Below are 19,451 nucleotides of genomic sequence, written 5' to 3'. Positions count from 1 at the left end.
CAGAGAGAAAGGGAGGATACCACTGAATTGCAGGTACCACTTAAAAACAAGATTTTGCACATATCAGAGAGTCACAGATGTTTCAGGAGTTTGGGCTCTGTGTCTCTGAAGCTTAAGTGATTCTCAAAAGCTAGAAACGGCAAAATTCCTCCTGCCTTACATTTATGCTGAAGCAGTTTTTCCAGCGCCTCTCCCCACTTGACAGCTTCTTCAGGAGTTGGCCTGAGGAGAAGGAGAAAATGAGGGGAGGAGTCACTTGGCAGGAAAGAGAAGCTGCAAGGCAGGGAAAAGGGAAACCCCTTCCCCCAGAGGATTAAGGCCCCCCCCCCCCCAAAAAAACTTGAGTAAATTAAAATTTTAAGGCAAATGCTGCTTGATTAACATACATGAAAGTAGCTTGCATTTTGATTCTGCCCGACTAAACAACACCCCCCATTCCCAAAACACAGATGTTGCTGAACTTCCTTTTACTATACTGTAATAGCCAACATTCATTTTTCAAGATGCAGCCTTCCAACCCACCAATTAATGGATTTCAAAAAGCAAGGCCAAAACCTGCATTGTCTGAAAATCCTACGCACGCTTTAAAAAAGATTTCTCGCAAAGAAAAATTGGGAAATACAGATTTTTGCATTGGTTCAAAATGTGTTTAAGCACCAATCATGTTGTGTGTGCAGGGATGCCCGTGACTTCTCTCTCAGACCCTCTCCAGTTTAAAGATGCTGGAAATCCACCCAGGATATGACTGCTACAAATGGAGGAGCAGGATTGGGTCAGAAGAGGAGAGAAAGCTCCAGGAACGTTTTCCAGCTGGGACCTCAAGCGCAGCTTCTGCTCTTGGTGGGTGAAGTTCTGCGCTGGGAAGAGAAACTCAGAGACCATGTCCCAGCCTGGCTTAACCTCTGCGGATCTGGGACCACCCCTGAGACACCTCAAGCCTATTCTCACCTAGCACCCCCCTTCCTTACCTGAGGGTCTTGAGGGCTTTGTCCGCCTTGCAGGCTGCAGGGCCTCCAGGAGACTCGTTCCGCCTTCGGAAGATCCCCAGCCGGGTCTTCATGTCTTTGGCCCTGGAGATGCAAAGCAGAAGGGGCAGGGGGGTTAGCGAGGCTGCGGGGAAGCAAAGGAACAAACCCAGCCCGGCGCCTCTCCTTTGTCCTCAAGGGCAGGGAGGAGGGTTCCGGCCGGGCGCCCCGCTAAGGAACCACGCCGCAAACCCCGACAAGGAATCCAACCCTGCGCAGTCTTCCGAGCGAGCACAGCGCCATCCGCCTAAGCTCAGAGGCTTCCCAGCCAGGGCCAAGAGTGCCCCTGAGCACGCACAAAGGGCGCAGCAGCCGCCGGGGGTGTCGCACGTACTCCTTCAAGGTGTGTCTCCGCTGCAGGCTGAGCGCGCCGCCGCCTCTTCCCCGGGAGCCCCGCAGGATCTCCGCGTGGAGCTCCACCGCCTGGGCCGCCTCGCGGGAGAAGGGCATGGCCGGGCGCTCCGGGGGACGCCAGCAGCCGGAGCGCAGCCAGAGCACAGCCGCGTCTGCAGCCGGCCGACCGGCCCCGCCAGCCCCTCGGAAGGGGGGCGGCTGCACGTGCAAGGGCCGCCCAAGGGATCCTATTTCGGGCCGGGGCGGGGCGAGGCTATTTATAGAGCTCCTGGCGCGCCGAGGGTTAAACGGGGGGAGGAAGGCAGGGAGATGTCAATCAAGGGAAGGTCGCGGTTTCCTTGGCGACCTTTGTGCCCTCTTCACGGGGGGAGCGGAGAGGCTGGGACCCCCGCAGCCCAGAGCCTTCCCAAAGCCTGCTCTGCCGTTTCTTTCCGGGCCAGAGCCACACTACACGCTCCAAGCATCCCCCGTGCGCATCCCAGAGCGATCCTGGTGGGAGCTGCAGTTTGGCCCCCTTTCCAGCACCCCTCACAAGGGACAGCCGCAGGAAGGGCAGCCCTGTGCGCTAAAGGCGCCTTGGATGAGCTCGGAGAGGGCAGTGCGGACGTGCCCTTTCCCCGCAGACTCCGGGGCGGAACCGCGCCTTCCCTACCCCGAATGGATTTGGTGGGCAGCCTGCGATGGTCGCCCTTCGCCCCGACTGCTTCGCGGGGAGGTTAACGACCGTAGGGGCAAGGAAAAGGGTAGCCCACCCTCCTCCCCGGGGCAGCTTTCTCGCAAGAAGCCCCATCCCTTTTTAGCCTCCCGTCCAACCTGAATTTACCTCCACGTGCATGAATGCCCATCCTCACAAACAAGGGTCAAATGGGGCGCCCTTGAGACGCAGCGGATGTCCAGATTCAGCGTCATACCCGCGCCTCCCCGGGGCAGCTTTCCTTAATTGAAAGGGAACCCCCCAATTTTATTGATTGATTGCTAGCTGATCTCCCCACGTCCTTTCCAGACCCGGGTCTTTTCGAGAGGTGGGGGCGGGGGGGGGCTCGTCTCACCCCCAAAACTGATTTCAAGAGTCCAGCTCTGAGGATTTGCGCCCAGGCCATCCGTGGCCCCCAACTCCGTTTTAAATGACTGGAATGCCAGCGAGCCAGCAACGTGGGAAATCGGCGAGAGCGCTCCTGAGCAAATGCAGAGTGCAGATTGAGAAGGGCGTCCTGTTTCAAAATAATATTTCCCGGTACTTTTAAAATAAAGCCGAATGCCCTCCTCCTATTCGCGAGGAAGCCGCGTCTCCTGGTGCCTCCCTCACCTCTCCAGGTACCATTCGGCGAGCCCCCGCGCGGAGGGATGCATCTGGATGCGCGGAGACCTCGGAGGCAGCTGAAGCCCCCCGCCCTTTCCCTCCCCGGACCCTCGGGCTGAGAAAGGGGCGCCGGATCCTCCCCTCCGCCGCGTCCCCACTCACTAGTGCGCCGACAGCGACACCCCACGGCGGCGCCTCGCAACGACGCTTCCCCACGCTCGAGCATGCGCAGCGGGACTCCTGAAGCCCTCCCCGCGTCCACCCCTTGCCCGCATCTGCAGAGGAGGGGCTCATTTATATGCCCCGCCCCACTTCTTAAGGGCAAGAGTGTAAGGCGGGCTTCAAGCTCCCCTCTTTGGGCTAGAAGACCCCAGTTGCCGTCTTCGTCCGTTTTATCTCTCGCATAAAAATGAAACAAATGAGAGATGGCTGCATCGGATGAGCAGCAACCCAGGGCTGATTACTCAAGAGTAGCACCCAGGAACAAAGATTGTGCTTCAGTTACGATTCCTGCATTGCAGCGGGTTGGGCTAGATGACCCTTGAGACCCCTCCGAACTCTACAAATCTTAGATTGCATGAAGAGGATGTGGCCGGCCAGGAGAGGGGAAATCCCCACACGGACCCAGTGGCTGTCTGTCTGCCTTGCCCATCTCTCCCCTTTGGGGAACATGTGCAGTGCCTTTGCGCTAAGCAGAACTCTTCCTTCTGTTAGGGGGCAGAGTACTTCTGAGCATGTGGCGTGTGCCCTCTCGGGACAGACATGAAGCAGCCTCTTTGGAAAGAAGAGGCACAACAGGGCCGTGCTGGAATTAGGAAGGGGCCTGAGGGAATCACGTTCATCAGTTTCAATGAATCTCCTCTGAGTAGACACTGATGCTGAATACTGACAGGTGTGGTTTCAGGCAAAATGCATAGAGGAGTGGGGGGTGGAGGGGGTCTACCGGCTGAAGCTCTGTGGTTCAGAGACATAAATGCTGCACTGGGTGGCAGCAGCAAAGGCCCATCCTGCTCCCATGCCCTGTTTTGGGAAAGGGGAGGGGTCTGGCTGTTGTCCATGGTGACAGGTGGGATGCCAGCCAGGATGGACACTTTGGCTTCATTTAACTGCCCGCCTTTTAGCCACACCTGCGTATGAACCCTCCATGTTCAGAGGCAGTCTTCCTCAACTGTGTCAGGCCCTGGCGAGGGCAGCTAGGGCAGGCCTGGGGTACTTATGGCCTTCCTGCCAGGGCAACGTCCTCATCCAGCTCTTCGTGAGGCCTTTTAGCATTTGCTGAGGACACCCCGTTCTCTAAGGGAGTAAAGAAGTGGTAAATGCACCAACACCCACCCACTCCTTTCCTAGGTTTACATTCTCCTGCTCCAGCAACGGGCAAGGGGGTGGAGTTCAGGGAGGCCAGCTGACCCTGCTTCAGTCTTTGCACACAGGCTGCCCAGCACCCAGGGTCTCATTCTGTACCAGGCTACATGAAGCAGGTGTGGGGACTGGTGTGGATGGCCTGCAAATCACCTCCTCTGTGGCTGCTGCGGCTGGCAGAAGCAGCCCCCACGCAAGGGGCTTCTGAGCACGAGCAGAGCACTTTTCCTTCAGGACCAAGCAAGCAAGCCCCATCCATGAACATGCAATTGGCCCTGGAAAATGTGAGGAATAATCGGAGGATACCTTGAGTGTACAGAAAGTGACCCCATCCCACCCCAGCTCCATGGAAAGGAACAGTAAAAGAAATAACCGTTAGCACCTCACTCCCCAATAACTAGAGAGCCCACCACAGCTTGGGATCTGGGTTTCCAGGGTCACAGCCATATCATGTATCGAAAGCATTCTTATTAACACCCCCACACCACACACAAAGAATCCTGGGCATTGTAGTGTGCTAAGGCTCTCCTAACAACTCTTGGCACCCTTATCAAACTACAGGTCCCAGGAATCTTCACGCAGGGGTGTGTGTCTGTTTCAAGTGGCAGATGAGGGTGTTACCTGCCTGGTGTGGGGCCTCCCCAACTCCAGGCAGGGACTCTGGGTCTGGCCTCAGCCCCCTCCCGAGATGGGCTCCCTCCCCTCCCTCGACTTACAGGTTCCTGTTTGTCTTCTTGCAGGCCCCTCGAGAAGAAACTCCTCGGTCAAGGGCCCAGTCGGGGTCCAGCAGGTGCCCATGTTGCTGCTGCTGCTGCTGCAGGGGAGAGAAGCACAGGGATGAGATGGGACGGGGTGGGGGATAAGCAGAAGCCCCTGGGGAGTGGGACGCCCCTTGAAGGCAGGCTGCAGCTGAGGGGAGCCACCCTCTCCTGGAATCCTTCTGCCACCTCCAAAGACCAAGGGCTGAGCCCTGAACCCCTTGCCATGGGGTATCTCTGCTCCCTGCTCTGTTCCTCCTCTTCCTGCTTCTCTAACAATAACCACAACGCAAGAACCAAATCACTGCAAGCTTTGCTTTGAAATGGTCTTCTCCCTTAATTTCTCTCTGGTTTATAAAGCACAGCAAGTCTCTGACTCTTTTTACTCAAAGGGAATGAAATTCTTGCTAATTGCTCACTTAGAAAGAGCACCATTTTTAAATAGGAGCTGCATTTATGCTCCTGCTGTTCTTCATTTCCTGCAACACCCCTCTTCCACGTTTTATGGCTGCGGCAGAAGTTGTGACAATGTACAAAATGCAATAGAAACAGAAGCTTTTCTGGATGAATTAAACATTTGCCCCCAAATCAACACTTTTCAGCTCCAATAAGTAGCAAGAACCAAAAGCACCATTCACTGAATATACTGAAATAGGAGGCAGCACAATCCTGCATTATTTTTTCATTTATTATTTATACCCCGCCCATCTGGCTGGGTATATGTTCATCTCAGAAGCAAGCCCCGTTGTATCCAACACTGGGTTGTAACCTGGGAAGAATATGTTACGCCTAAATCTGGGTGCAGGGCTACACTGCCACCCAGCTCGTCGGACTAAGTGTCCGTGGGTCCCTGCGGAAGAAAAATGAGCTCAGCCGGACAGGAGCAAAATGCGGAGATCCAAGGTTTATTGCGCAACAGGTTCAAGACAAGATTGAACCCCGAGAAAGGGGTGACATGAACTTATGAGATTGAACCCCAAGAAAGGGGTGACATGAACTTTTGAAACTCCCTCCATGTCCCAGAATACAGTGCAAAATACATCCCAGTTACATCATGAATACATTAAGGAAAGGTTGGGTTACACCGGATTACCATAATGAGGAGGGAGGGGGGAATATGCAGAGCTGGAGATATGCGCAGATAAGCGCTTCCTGAGTGTATGCATAGTCTGTCACCTGGCATTGCCCGGAGAAAAGGTTTGGCAGAGTGATTTGACAGGATTAGGGTCTTGACACCTTACTTGAGGAATTAGGGAGGACACTAGAGAATTTTTTTTAAAAAAAATATTTTATTAAGGGTTTTCTTGTTTTACAGTGTAAGTGTAATGCCTCGTATTTTTTCCCCCCGTGTAACATTTTTACAAATCCATTTCATTTGTTGAGGCATTAGGGGGAGAAGAAAAAAGAAAAGAAAAAAAAAGAAAGAAAGAAAGGAGGGTGGAGGGAGGGGAGATGGATGGGGGTGGGGTCGGGTAGCAGTGTTTCTATTATGCTTAATGTATGTAGTTTGGTGTCAGCATGCTTGTGTTGTTCACTTGTGTTCCTTTGGTGGTGAGAGAGGTTGGGGTTGGCCTAGGATGTGATTGTTTGTTTGTGATTGGCTGTGGTGATCTTTGTTTTCGTGTGTGAGTGAGGTGGGTGGGTGTTTTGGATCAAGTTAGCCATATTGATTTGGATGCTGTTGGTGGATTATTGTCACTGTCCTGTTGGGCTGTGTATGTGATAAAGGGGAGCCATACCGGGGTGAAGGCGTCGTCTTCTATTGAGCAAATATATTGTAGTGAAGAAGACATGCCCCCCCCCCCCCGTTTCGTAACAAATATAAATCCTCACTTTTTGCCCGCTCAGCTCAGGAGGATCATTTGCTGAGGAATTTCTCTCTCTTGGTCACTTGCCTCCCTCCCCCCACCCTTCGCTTTCCGCTCACCCGTGGGAATGGGCTCCCCAGCCAAGGAGCCTGAGGGTCCCGCAGCTTCCTTCCCCTGCTAGGTGAGGCTTCCGGAGATTATTGGCCTGGCCGTCTCCCTCCCTGGCAGAGACACTCCAAGAGGCAGCCTGCCCCAAAGACATTTCCTCCCATTGTTGGAAGGGGAGAAAGGGAGAGACTCTGCTTCCACGCAGAGGCAGAAAGGCAGGCGGGAGAAGCTGAGCACTTGGGGGCCCATCTGCCAGTGGTCACAGAAAGGGGGCAAGCCCTTGCTAACACAGGGGGGAGCTTCCAGCCAGGCTGTGCGCTGTGCACACTCCCATTTGCTCTGCTTTGGGAAGCTGCCTGCAAACTGCAGTCCATTATCTACCCTGCGCGTCTATGTGTTGTTCCCCAACCCACACACTACCCAGTTTAAATCCAAACTGAGAAGAATGACTTAGCAGTGGCTGTAGACATATTAGTGGCTTCAAATGCAGCCGGGCCCTTCTTTTTATCTAGTCAGTTTCAGAATTGTGCAGTTTACACACACACACACACACACACACAGAGAGAGAGAGAGAGAGAGAGAGAGAGAGAGAGAGAGAGAACTCCAGCCATTCACGTAAACCAGCTGAGGGAGAAGGGACAAAGAAAACAATGGAGCAAGTTTGCTTTCTGCTGTTCTGCTGGGTAGGATCCAACACAATGGGCTCTATTTACACGAAAGGAGAGTCCGACTAAACATGAGGAATAGCTTTCTGATAGTAAGAGCCATTTGACAGTGGAACGGTCTGCCTTGGGAGGCTGTGATATGCAGGCAGGTATTTGGTTGCCTGCATGCTTGCACCTTAAAAGGAAAAACAAAAAGAATGTGGAATTGCAAAACAAACTTCCAGCAAAGCCAGCTTTTAATGCATATTCCACAGTGGGCAAAGCAGTCCCTTTTTATGTCTGAAACATAGCTTTTTCAATCTACCAAATTTGCACAAATGAGCAGGTGAAAAAATGAAATATAGGCCTGTGTGTGTGTACACTGCCCACAGCCCCATTGGCAGCCTGCTGAGGAGCAACTTACAAAGAGGGCAAAGAACAGCCAGGCTGGAGGAGGCACCTCTGAGACCTTTCTCAGACAGACAGACAGACAGACAGACAGACAGACAGAGGGAATGGGAGGCCCTGCTCTGTGTCAGGAGCTTCCAGACTGAATAATTGAAAATTGGTCGCTTCGATGTAAGCTGTCCAATAATTGCCGGGAAAATGGCTCATGTCTAACACACTAACACACACACACACACACACACAATCTGAGCCTGTGCTGCTCTTGCCCGTTCACACACAGAAAGCAATTGTGTTTTTTTTGGGGGGGGGGGAATTGCTTTGAAATTAAAACAACAACAACCCATAAACATGACAGAAACAAAATAGGAGGCTGGGGATAGGTGGTACTACCCATGTAAACCCCCTCCACGGCAACGTTCAATTTTATATTTGTTTTAATTCCCATACTGGATTATCCATCAGCTGAGAGAACCAAATCTTGATGGGAAAACATTCAGGCTGAGAGGTGGATGATGAGGACCTGGTGTGGAGAACCCCACCCCCACCCCTCAAAAAACTGAGGCAGAAGCAGCTTCTAATCCACATTGAGCTTCCTCCCTGTGTAGAGAAGCCCTTCTGGTCTCTCCCTGCAAGGAAGGGCTGATCTGGAACACCCAAAGCCACCCTGGAAATGACCGCCAGGAGGCAGCCAAGACACACCACGAGCCCAGCCTGGCAGTATGGGAAACTCTTGGCTTGAGAATTACCGTAGATTCCGGCGTATTAGGCGTACAAGTCAACCCCCCAAATTGGACTTATATGCCCAGTCTTATACGCGGCAGCTTCGCTGGGCAGCGGCAGTGGGTGGCGGGCTCCGCTCCGGGAAGAAGCTGCCCAGCAAAGCCGGCTTAGCATCGGTGGGCAGCTTCCTCCCGTCGCGAAACCTGCCGCCCACTGCCGCTGCTCAGCGAACCCATACCTGGCGTATAAGACGTCCCCCGACTTTTTAGAGGATTTTCTGGGGTTGAAAAGTCGTCTTATACGCCAGAATCTACGGTAAGGAGGAAGGGGTTTTTTGGTAACCAGGTGGGCAGGAGCTGCTGCTGAGGACCAGAGGGGTAGCAAGGTCAGGTCACCCCCCCCACCCGTGAATCCCAAGCCTACCGCTTTGCCATTGCAGCCGCTGCTCGCTGTAGCCTTGGGAGTCGTGGGTGGGGGGCATGCCGAATGTCATGCCCTCCCTCAGGATGACACCCAGTGTGGTCTGCACCCACCGCACCCCCTTGCTCCACCCCTGCTGAGGACCAGGAGTTTTGCAACTGCCTCTTTCCGGTTGAAGGTCAAGGAGCAGAGAAGGGTCACCATGAGACCCCCTTGCCTGCAGTCTAAGCAGCTGAGAGCAGGTCTGCCTTCAGGGCCTCTGTATCCCGCTGAAGAAACCTCCTCCCTCCACCCCCTGCCACCTGGCCAAGGCCTCCAGGAAGTCCCCAGCCAAGCAAGGCATCATGCCAACAGAAATCAAGGAAACAGGGAGCGGCTTATATTGAGCCAGGCCATTGGTCCATCAGGATTGTCTACACGGACTGGCAGCAACGCTCTTCCAACTTTGCCTGGAGATGCCAATGAGGATTGAACCTGGACCTTCTGCATGCTTGGCAGATGGTCTACCCTTGAGCAAAGGCCTTGCCCCTGCTGCTGCTCCCTAGCCAACAGCATCGAGAGACAGACTGCCTTTCAATGTGGGAGTTCCATTGAGCTAACAATTGCTCACAGTGCTTGCGACTCGATCTTTCCGGGGGGTGCGGTGGAGGGTGGGGTTAGATCTTCTCCAGATTCCCTGCTTCACCCACTAGCCAACCAGATGTGAGGGCCTTTGTTCTCTCCCCTGAGTGCCCACCAGCAACTGGAGCTCAGGGGACCTTTGGTCTAGATGGGTCTAATTTAGGAAACCTTGCTTTACATCCTAGTTCTAATTGTGGATTTGCTAGCTTTTGGTAAGCCGCACTCTCAGCCCCAGCCTCTCTATCTGAGAAAGGGAGAACGTGGTGACTTGTCTGTGAGGATGATAGAGAAAGATCGCAGAAGGCATTCTGAGGTTTTGAAAGCGGGGTCAAAAACTGCAAACAGCATCCTTATGAAACAGACTGGAAAATGGCTGTTCCTTTTTGTCCGCCATGATGCCTTGGAATGTAAACAAACATTCTGTAAGCAAAAGGGGAATGATGGTGGTTGTCAAGCCATTCCAGCAACAGCCACATTCCCAACCAACAGTTTGTGCAAAAGGCTGAAAGAAAGCGGCCTCCTGGCCAGTTCACCTCTCCCTCCCATGTCCCAGGCAGCTTTTTGGGGGGAGGAGGGAGAGAAGAAAATTATCTCCAAAGAAATACTTTTCTAAGGACTTGTTTGCATTTCTCCATTTGTATGTGCTGTCAAGCCTCCTGAGAGCAGAAGTCAGCTTCTAGCTGCCTCTCAGGAGGGTCACCTAGGGGTGAAGCATGTGCTCACACGCATGCATCTTGGGCAAGCAAATGATAAGAGCCCCCACCAGGAATTCAGGACTAGGCAGCCTCAGCCCTGCAACTGCCATCAAGCCAGGCTTCCTGCAGCTAATCAGGTTAGATACAGACCAGTTCCTGGCCGAGGGCTCCAAGGAGGCTGAGCTGCAGCAGGTGGACCAATCACAAAAGAGCAGCAGCAATAATGGACAAAGCGCAGAAGAAGCTCACAGCAGCAGCAGCAGCAGCAGCAGCAGCAGCAGCAGCACCAGCACATAGCTTCCCTGCCCACCAGCATCCTGGGCAGAAGTACAGCATTGCTCAGTTTGACCCCTCTAGGGTTATGGGTGCAACAAAAAGCGAAAGGACATCTGGTGCCCCACCACTAGTGAGAAGGCCCTCTGCCTGGTTTCCTGTAACCTCACTTCTCGCAATGAGGGAACCAGCAGAAGGCCCTCAGTGCTGGACCTCAGTGCCCAGGCTGAACAATGGAGGGAGGGGGGAGACGCTCCTTCAGGTATGCAGGGCTGAGGCCATTTAGGGCATCAAAAGGCAGCACCAACACTTTGAATTGTGCTCGGAAACATACTGAGAGCCACTGTAGGTCTTTCAGGACCAGTCTTACATGGTCCCGATGACAGGTCCCAGTCGGCAGTCTAGCTGCCGCATTCTGTTATTAGTTGTAGTTTCTGAGTCACCTTCAAAGGTAGCCCCACGTAGAGCACATTGCAGTAGTCCAAGCAGGAGATAACCAGAGCATGCACCACTCTGGTGAGACAGTGCGCGGGCAGGTAGGGTCTCAGCCAGCATAGCAGATGGAACTGGTAGACAGCTGCCCTGGGCACAGAACTGACCTGTGCCTCCAGGGACAGCTGTGAGTTCAGAATGACTCCCAGGCTGCGCACCTGGTTTATGGGTGCTCCTAGAACTTGGAGATGGCTGCAGAGAAGGCTGTCTTGGCTGGAAGCTGCATGTGACCTTAGGGCTCTATAGGTCTGAGCAGCACAAGGACTAAACCCAAATGTGCCAGTTATTGGCTTTCCCTGGGAAAGGAATTGCATTTGGAGGGCAGAAACAAGCCTTTCTTCTCTGTCTTAAGGACTAGAAACATTTAAAAAATATAATAGGTTATTAGAATACTGAACTCTCACTTGGTTAGCTTTCTTTCGGCAAATGAGCCACAAAAGGACAGGAATGAAGAAGGCGGCCCACTGCCTGAGGCAATAGCATCCTCCATAGCAGGAGCCAGAATTGCCCCTACCCTAGAGGTGGTATAGGCAGCTGCTGGGGGCGTGAGACTACCCCAGAACCCACTGTCTGCCTTTCTTGAGGAAAACCCCTTCTGCCCCTATGCCAAGCGCCCCCGCTGTCCCCCAGATTCCCTGCAGGTGATCCCTCTGCGCGCCCTACCTTCCGGTTCCCGACGAAGAGCAGGGTGAGTTGGTGGATGGAGCCCCCGTTCCTGGCCAGCTCCTTCTTGAGTGTCTGGGGGGATGGCAGTGTCCAGCTGGTGCCTGGGCCCTGGGCCTCAGCGTAGTTGAGGCTGGTGTCGGAGGTGAAGCAGTGCCCGCCCCGCGGATCCTGCAGGAGGCTCCCCTCGCTGTGGGTGCGCCGCCGTAGTGAGTTCTGGGCACTCAGGCTGCAGGCTTGTGGCTCGCCGGCCGAGGCTTCAAACATGCTGCAGCGCTTCACCTCCCCTCTGCTCAAGTAGGCCTCATGGCTGTCCTCGTCTTCTTCATCTTCCTCCTCCTCCTCCTCCTCCTCCTCTTCTTCTTCCTCCTCCTCCTCCTCCTCCCCAAAGTCTGCTGGGCCATCAAGATCAAATGTGGCGATGGCTGCTGTGTCCTCCAGCCGCAGCTTGGGGATGGCGAAGGCTGTGGGGCTGAGATGGGTCTCTTTGGTCCCTTCCTCCTCCTCCTTGTACTTCCCTGGGCTGGTGTCCCCCTTCCCGCTGGATCCTGTTGTTGGGGGGTCCTGGGCCACTGCCATTGTCTCCTCCACCGAGTCCTCCCTCATGGCGTGGGCCGTGGGACTTGTTCTGTCCTCCCTTGTGGAGGGCAAGGTCCCTGGCGCTGCAGCCTCTGGCTCGAGCATCTGGGGGAGGGGAAGAAGTAGAGAGGGGAAAAGGATCAGCCACATGCTGGGGGTAGGGGTAGTGCAGGCACCGGGGGCGGGGGGGCGGGGCAGAGGGGCTCAGGTCTAAAACTGCAGCAGCAGGAAGATGGATTGCTCCATCGCAGATGCTTGAGTTGAGATTCCTGCTTTGCAGGGGGGTCTACAATTCTGTGAAGAAGAGGGGCTTGGCATGCCTGGAGACCCAACCTTGTGACCCCCAAGAGATGTCCATTTCCTTCAAAGAGTCCAGGGAAAGCTGCCGTTTGGGAAGGGAGCAAACCTCTTCTGTTCCAGAGTCCACCTACAGAACTATGATCACCCAGCCCACCCCAAGTCCCAGCACATTTGAGAACCAGGGCAGAGAAAAACCTGTCATCGCTTGCCATGCGTTCTGCTGGATCGGGACCCAAGATCCTTTACAAAGGGGGAAAGGATACCAAGGTATAAGGCTCTATAAGAAAGCCACCTAAGGCCAAGTCAGGCTGCTTGTCTCTTTCCCACTTCTCTGCTCCGGCCACAGCCAGAGGCCCCTTCCTCATCACGTGCTGCTACCTGAGAGCCCTTCTTCACCAGAGGCTCCTGAGGGTGGGGTGGGGCCCTCTGGGTGTACTGATGGGGGCTGTGGTCAGTCCAAGACATGTGCAGACATTTGCTTGGGTTTCCCACAGTCCTTAGGAGAGGCCGCACAAGAGCATTTTACAAACCCTCTTTGGAGGGATGGTTGTCCCACCAGAAAAAGGCCCAACAGGAATGAAGAAGTGCCTTTGGATTGGGAAATATCGGGGGAAGGGATTGCATTAAATTCCCTGCAAATTCAGACACAGGGTCTGAAGAGCTAACGATGTGCCTGAGATCCTCCTGAGAAGATGAGGAGCCGCAGTCTCTGCCTTGGAGGGGTCTCCTCGGATGCAAGTTCCAGAAACAAAACAAAGAGCCGCCCTTGACCGACAGGCAGGTAGGTCCACCTAACTCCACTCTGCCTTCACTGACTGGCAGCTGCCCTCTCTTCCCTGCCCTACCCGGCTGGGATCTGGGTCCTCCTGCATGCAAAAGGGATGCTCCGAAAATGCGTTACAGCCCTTTCAGTTGCCTATAGGAAAATGGGACAGGCCTATCCCTGCCCCCTTATCCTGGGCATGTGCAGAGTAGGTGTGGCCACTCTCCAGGCGGTCAGCCTGCAAGCCTGGAAGCAGCTCCCCTGAAGAGAAGAGCAGCCCCGAAGGTGGGTCAGCCTGAGAAGTATCCAACAGAAGTGTCCAATAGAAGTATCCAACAGCCACTAGCCAGGCACCTCCAGGAATCTCACAAGCAGGGCACTAGGCAACCATCACCCCACTCCCAGTTATCTGTCCCCAGGGCCTGGGACTCAGAGGTAGAGTGCCTCTGGAGATGGATGCTCCATTCTATACTGGTTAGCAACAAGTGACGCCTGCATGATGCAAGAATGCTCTAATCCTCTTTTTAGCCTGGCAGCCGTGTGTGGGGTCAGCTGTTGTTGCCTGGCTAGAAGAAGCGGCCAGCAGCTTCTCTGCCTCCCCCACTCCTCAGCCAAGGGCCGATCCTTCTGTAATTCAATCAGGTTGGCCTGCTCCTTGCTTGCCCAGCCCTGACGTCAGAGCAACCAGCTTAGACAAACAGAGGCTGCCTGCTATCACAGCACCACTGTCAGCAGCGAGGGCAGCTGAAATTCTTCCAGGCCACATGTCATGCACCGGGAGCTGCTCTATCAGCCAGAGCCACTTATGAGACCCAGCGACTAGCAAGCAACAGGAATGACATTTTGCAGGAGCTGGAGAGCTTCCTGGGCCAGAGAGAAAGGGCACTTCTGCAGCTAGACGGGGGGCGGGGACTGGACCCCGGAAGCCTCGTGCCTGCACAGAAGGAGCCTCCGCCTGCTTGCTCTTCAGGGTCAAAGGAGGGTACTCTGGAGAAACACACTGCCAGTGGGCAAACACCAGGCACCCTATTGGACAGGCAAATCTTGGCTTGGCTAGTAATTTTTGACCAACAACAATTCCCCCCCTCCCCAAATATCTTCTGGTAGATGCAAAAGGTGTACAGAAGCTAAGAAAAAGCAGGGGTGATTCCTGAAGTTTCTGCACTTTCTCAAAACTTAGTACAAAGGACTTTGTCCCTTCCCCCCTGACTCCTTCCTCGGGAGAGATTTGGGAGGAAGATGGAGATGGAGAAAAAAAGGGAAGGGTCTGAGGGAATCTCTCCTTGCTGTTTTCCCTCTTTCCTTGGCTTCTCCAGGGTTTCTCCAAACAGCCACACAAAGGAGCATTCTGGAAAGGGGTGTGGGGTCAGGGTCTTGCCAGGTGGCAAAGAGTCACTTGCCCTGGTTGAGCAAGGAAGTTGATTTGCAGATGCGCACATCTGGTGATGGTGTGCCTTTCACAGGCAGAAAGCCAAGCGGTGCAGTGGTGGAATACAACAATAGGTGCCTGATGTGCACTTGGTAAAATAAAAACAGGACTCTCATGTGTAACCTAAGCTGTAAGACCAGTTGCCAAGCCCTGAAACTAGCCCGGATGGTGGGGGCTTTGGCCCAGCAGAAAAAGCTAAGCAGGGTCCAGTATGGTTTCAAATTGGACATGAGACTGTGCGTGGAAATCCCTGGATTGCAGGGGGTTGGACTTGATGACCCTCAGGGTTCCTTCCAACTCGACAATTCTATGATTCCAAAGGAGGATCAGCTGTCCCTGCCTAACATTGCCTCTCCACAGCAGCTCTTTAAGGGATGGAGCCCAGAAATCATTTGTGGCACCCAGGCAACTCCACCAGCAGAGAGGCAATGATGGTGGGGGATCCTCTGGGCTGTGCTTGCTGAGGGAGGGGTATCAAGACGCTCTGCATGCAAGGGATCCCTGGGTTCAAACCCTGGTAGCAACTCTGATTAAAAAGGAGCAGGCAGCAAGTACTGATGGAACACACACACACACACACACACACACACACACACACACACACCCCTGCCTCAGACCCTGGAAAGTCTCCCATCAGCAGAGTAGGCAACACTGGGCTAATCTGCCCCTGGTTCCTGAATGTTAAATAGACAAACACACACAAAACAAATAAAATCCCCTAAGCCAGGCAGCCCACTGTGTTTGTTAAATAACATCAACATACTCAAACATTAGTGCAATGTGGCCAAGTGCTTCCTTTCATCAATTTACATTTTTATATCCTACTTTTAAAACTGCTTCTCAAAGTGGTGCATCTCTCTGCTGAAATGCTGGAGGCTCCGAGGGCATCAACTCCCCTGCCTTGGATAGGGAAGTTTTCAATGTTTGGTGCACTGTATCTTAATTTGATGGAAGCTGCCAGGAGTGGCTGGGGGGGGGGGGGATGGATGGCATATAAAATGATGATGATTATTATTATTCAGCAGCACTTCAGAAGGACACAAGAAAGGACTGACCAAAACTCGGGGTTGAAACCAGTGTGAGTGCTACTCAGAGTAGATCCACTGGCCATCTCTATCCATTTGAATGGGTCTACTCTGAATATAACTCACACTGAATACAACCTTTAGTTTATTATTATTATTTTTTTAAAAAATAAAACTCAACACCCAGAGAAAGAAGCTGGAATATTTCAGAAGCTCCTCACTTTCCTAGCAGTGCCCATCTGCCCAGTGACGTTTCCAGTCCAACCTCCCCCTGCCCCAAGACTCGGCAGCCCAGTGGCTCTGTGTGAGGAAGTGGGTGCCGGTCCACTGCAGATCCCCAGCTACAAAGTATGCCATCTTCCCAGCATTGCCCCAAGAGGAGGAGCATTCAGCTTCCAGCTAATGTTGATTTGCCAGGCAGCAATGGGGCAAGGGCTGCCATGCCCCCTGCCTGAATGAGCCCTCAGCTCCTGGGTTCCTTGACCTTATATATCAGAAGCACTTACCCACTTTGTGGCCCAGGCAAGACCCCTCTTCTCCAGCCTGCCGCTCTTACAGGTCACCCTCCCCTCCCCGCAAGGAACTACACCACAACGACAGCAGCACCTTTATCGGCACCCAGCAGTCTCACCCCGGGCCAGGCTCTGGCACGGAGACCTCTGTGCAGCCGGCCAAGCCTTCTACGGTTATTAATGGAGAAGCAGAAGCTGCGGCTCCCCAGTCAGTGATCCTCAGAGCCCGTTGGTCTATTTCTGGCTCTTCTGGGGCTCCCGGGAGCTTCTTGTACCTGACAATAAGGAGGGGGGCGGAAAGTGACCTTCACTATCAACAGGGAAAAGACTCCCTGCCTCTCCCAATCAGAGCAGATGGAAACACACGTGTGTGTGTGTGTGTGTGTGTGTGTGTGTGTGTGTCTAAGACCCATTCCTGAATCCAGTAGCCATGAAGTCCTAACTGATAGTCCGATTATCATTTATAATAAGAGGGAAAACTGCAGCATATACAGTCAGGAAGATAAACAGCAGCAGATTCCCATGGAAAATCTGCCCCCCATTTGAGCAGCAGCTGGTTCCATTTACACTGCCTTTTCAATGCTGCCTTAATTGTTCCCTCCAGTTAAAGGCTCCCCTACTTAGAGATGGGGGTGCCATAGTTTTTGCACATGCACTTGCACTGCACCATGGGTTTTGTGGTTTTAAGGCTGCATAGAAAATATGCCACACACGGGCATGCAGCAGTTTCGGCACTTCCAAACCTAGTCTGAAAAATTCCGGCAAAAGTGGATTAGCTGAACTAATCCAGATTAAAGACCAGCTTGCTCCTGTTTTTACTATGACTACCTCAGATTAGCATACAGGTATACTTGAAAATAATTCTCAAATAAGGATCTGGAGAATCAATGTTTTACAGCTGCTGTTTTGAAAAGCAAGTGAAAATAATTCCTTTCTGATTTAGTGTCATTATACACACACATTAGAAGCCTATTTGCTCAGAGAGATGGGAGCTTCTTTTTCCCAAGACATACAACTAAATGCACTACCCTTTCCACTTGAATTGTAGAGAAAACAGGGGAAACACTTCTGAAAGTCAAGTGGATAATAAGGAAATGGAGGAGGAGGAACTCTGATGGGAGCTGGGAGCTCCCCACAGTGACTTTGAGGCACCATCTGCCGAGGCACCTGATGTTTTAACCCCACACTGAAATTCTCTGCCGTTCCCTTCACTTCCTGCAAAGTCCTGAGAGCCCAGCATTAACCTGCTGCTACTGCTGCAAAAGTATGGGCTGCCAGGGTGCCTTTAAGAAATGAAGTACACAAGAGTGGAATATAAGGCAAATTGGGATTTTTTGTAGTTTCGCAAGAGTTCGACTGATGCCCAACAACCTAAAATAAGCAGCAGGTTTAGAGGAGGAAGGATTGACTCCCAGGATCTGCTCTTTTCTGTATATTATTGTGAGTGTTAAGCTTGGTTTTGATGCTTGTATTAAAGTTTGTTTCTGTAATTTGCTTTGAGTTCGTCTTTTCAAAAAAGCAACTAAATAATAATGTTCTCCATTTTGCCAATATTTCCCACATTTCTGCAGCAATTCGCTTAAAAAAAATACTGTAAAAATCCACCCGCATTTTAATGCACATTTCCCATTAATAAACACACATTTTTAATATACACATTTTTGCAAGCTATACCACCCCAACACAATGGAATTCTGTATATATTGTTTGGCTGGAGAACTGCATCTTACTATTTGCGGGACCTGCAATTTTATGTTGGCTTGAGAAAGGTGAATCAGGCAGCTCTCTACTGAAACACAATCAGATCTCTCCACCATCGCTCCTGAGCCCAACAGTGGCCAATACTGGGCTATGGGCTGGTCTGTGGCTGCTTTGTGTCATTATTGAACTGGGGGGGGGGCACTCTCCTCCCCACGGACAGGCGGGGCAGGAATTAGTGGGCTAGTTGAAAGCATGAATCTTCCCGGAGATCATGTCCAATTAACAGGGGCTCTGCTTTTCAAATGGAAGTTAATCCACTGTCTGTTTAATCACGCCAATTAATCTATCCCTGCTCATTGAATTTGACAGAGAAGGTGATGAAATACTGAGGAGGAGGGGGATTCAGCGAGGGGCAAGGGAGAGACGTCTGGACATGTCCAAGATGTTTTGCAAAGGGCTGCACAGTTGTCTTCCTTTTCACATCTCACAAGAACTCAAACAACCTTAGGAACACAACAATTATTCCACGGATTTGCTGAATTCTTTCCCCAACCCCAAAGCCATTAAAACTAGCAGCAACCTCCACGTTTAGAAATTATAAACAAATGAAGGCTGAAAAATGTGTTCTGTGTCGGTCTGAAAGTACATTCCCCCACCCACCCACCCACCCACCCACCCACTGATGAACCCGGCACCTGAATTGTGCAAGGGGGTGTGCATGCCATCCATCCCAACTATCCCGTGGTTCTGTGGGCCATTTTGGTCCTGATCATAAAACCGTAGAGTTGGAAGGGTCCAGGGGGGCTCCGGGGTTGGCAACCTCCTGTCAATGCCATCAGCATCCATGACAGGTGTCCATCCAACCTCTGCTTAACAATCTCTAAGGAAGGAGAGTTCCCCAGCTTCCTAGGGAGTGATGGTAAAGATAGGATAGGCCAGGAAGCACCGCTTTTACACTTATACACACAGAGAGAGGAATACACCCACAGTCTCTACTTATTTAACATCTAGAGCAGTTCCACAGCTGCTCTCAGAGCTGGGCTCTTTCACAGCCAGAGAGCCTTCTTCCCCTCAAGATGTTTACCCAGCAGCAGCAGCAGCAGCAGCAGCAGCATCCCTCGGCTGAGACAGCAGCCCTTCCTGTCCACCCAGCTCCTGGCTCCTCTGAGCCAGCTGAAGTGCTTAATTGCACCATGGACTCACCTATCATTACGAGAGGCTCAAAAGCAAATAAACAAGGCTCCGGCTGCGGAAGCAAACAGAGCTGGTCAGGTTCCAACACGCCTCAGTGGCTCACCGGGAGCCAGTGGCCTTTGGGTCTTTGGGGAAGGAGGACTCTGGCATGTAAACACCTTCCTTCTCCTCCTGCTGCAGTGGGTGCCCATGGACGGCTTTGCCCTCAAACATGCCCATGGCAACACAAGATGTCACTGTCGACATGTTGACATTAAGGTGGAATGGAAATCTCACCATCCACATCTTTCCAGTGAGCGC

At 52.6% G+C, this 19,451-nt stretch overlaps 1 protein-coding gene across 14 annotated transcripts in view; it reads right to left on the bottom strand.

The window, feature by feature from the left end:
- Positions 1 to 19,451, bottom strand: part of RGS3 (regulator of G protein signaling 3) — a 70,445-nt gene that overhangs the window by 3,965 nt on the left and 47,029 nt on the right. For 4 of the 14 annotated variants that reach the window (XM_083732173.1, XM_083732176.1, XM_083732177.1 and 1 more), the window contains 4 exons: positions 11,649 to 12,332; positions 4,755 to 4,852; positions 969 to 1,070; positions 161 to 222 (listed from right to left, as the gene is read on the bottom strand). In XM_083732173.1, the coding sequence (XP_083588299.1) occupies positions 161 to 222; positions 969 to 1,070; positions 4,755 to 4,852; positions 11,649 to 12,332 (946 nt within the window). Of the gene's footprint in view, positions 1 to 160; positions 223 to 968; positions 1,071 to 1,359; positions 1,558 to 2,685; positions 2,801 to 4,754; positions 4,853 to 11,648; positions 12,333 to 16,250; positions 16,527 to 19,451 lie in introns of those variants that run through there. The other 10 variants (XM_083732166.1, XM_083732174.1, XM_083732179.1 and 7 more) reach the window with 6 other exon arrangements.

This window comes from Podarcis gaigeae, assembly GCF_964106915.1.
Source record: "Podarcis gaigeae genome assembly, chromosome: 1".
In the NCBI taxonomy this organism is placed as follows: domain Eukaryota; kingdom Metazoa; phylum Chordata; class Lepidosauria; order Squamata; family Lacertidae; genus Podarcis; species Podarcis gaigeae.
Note: the sequence above shows the minus strand (reverse complement) of the source record. Positions and strands in the feature narration are given on the sequence as shown.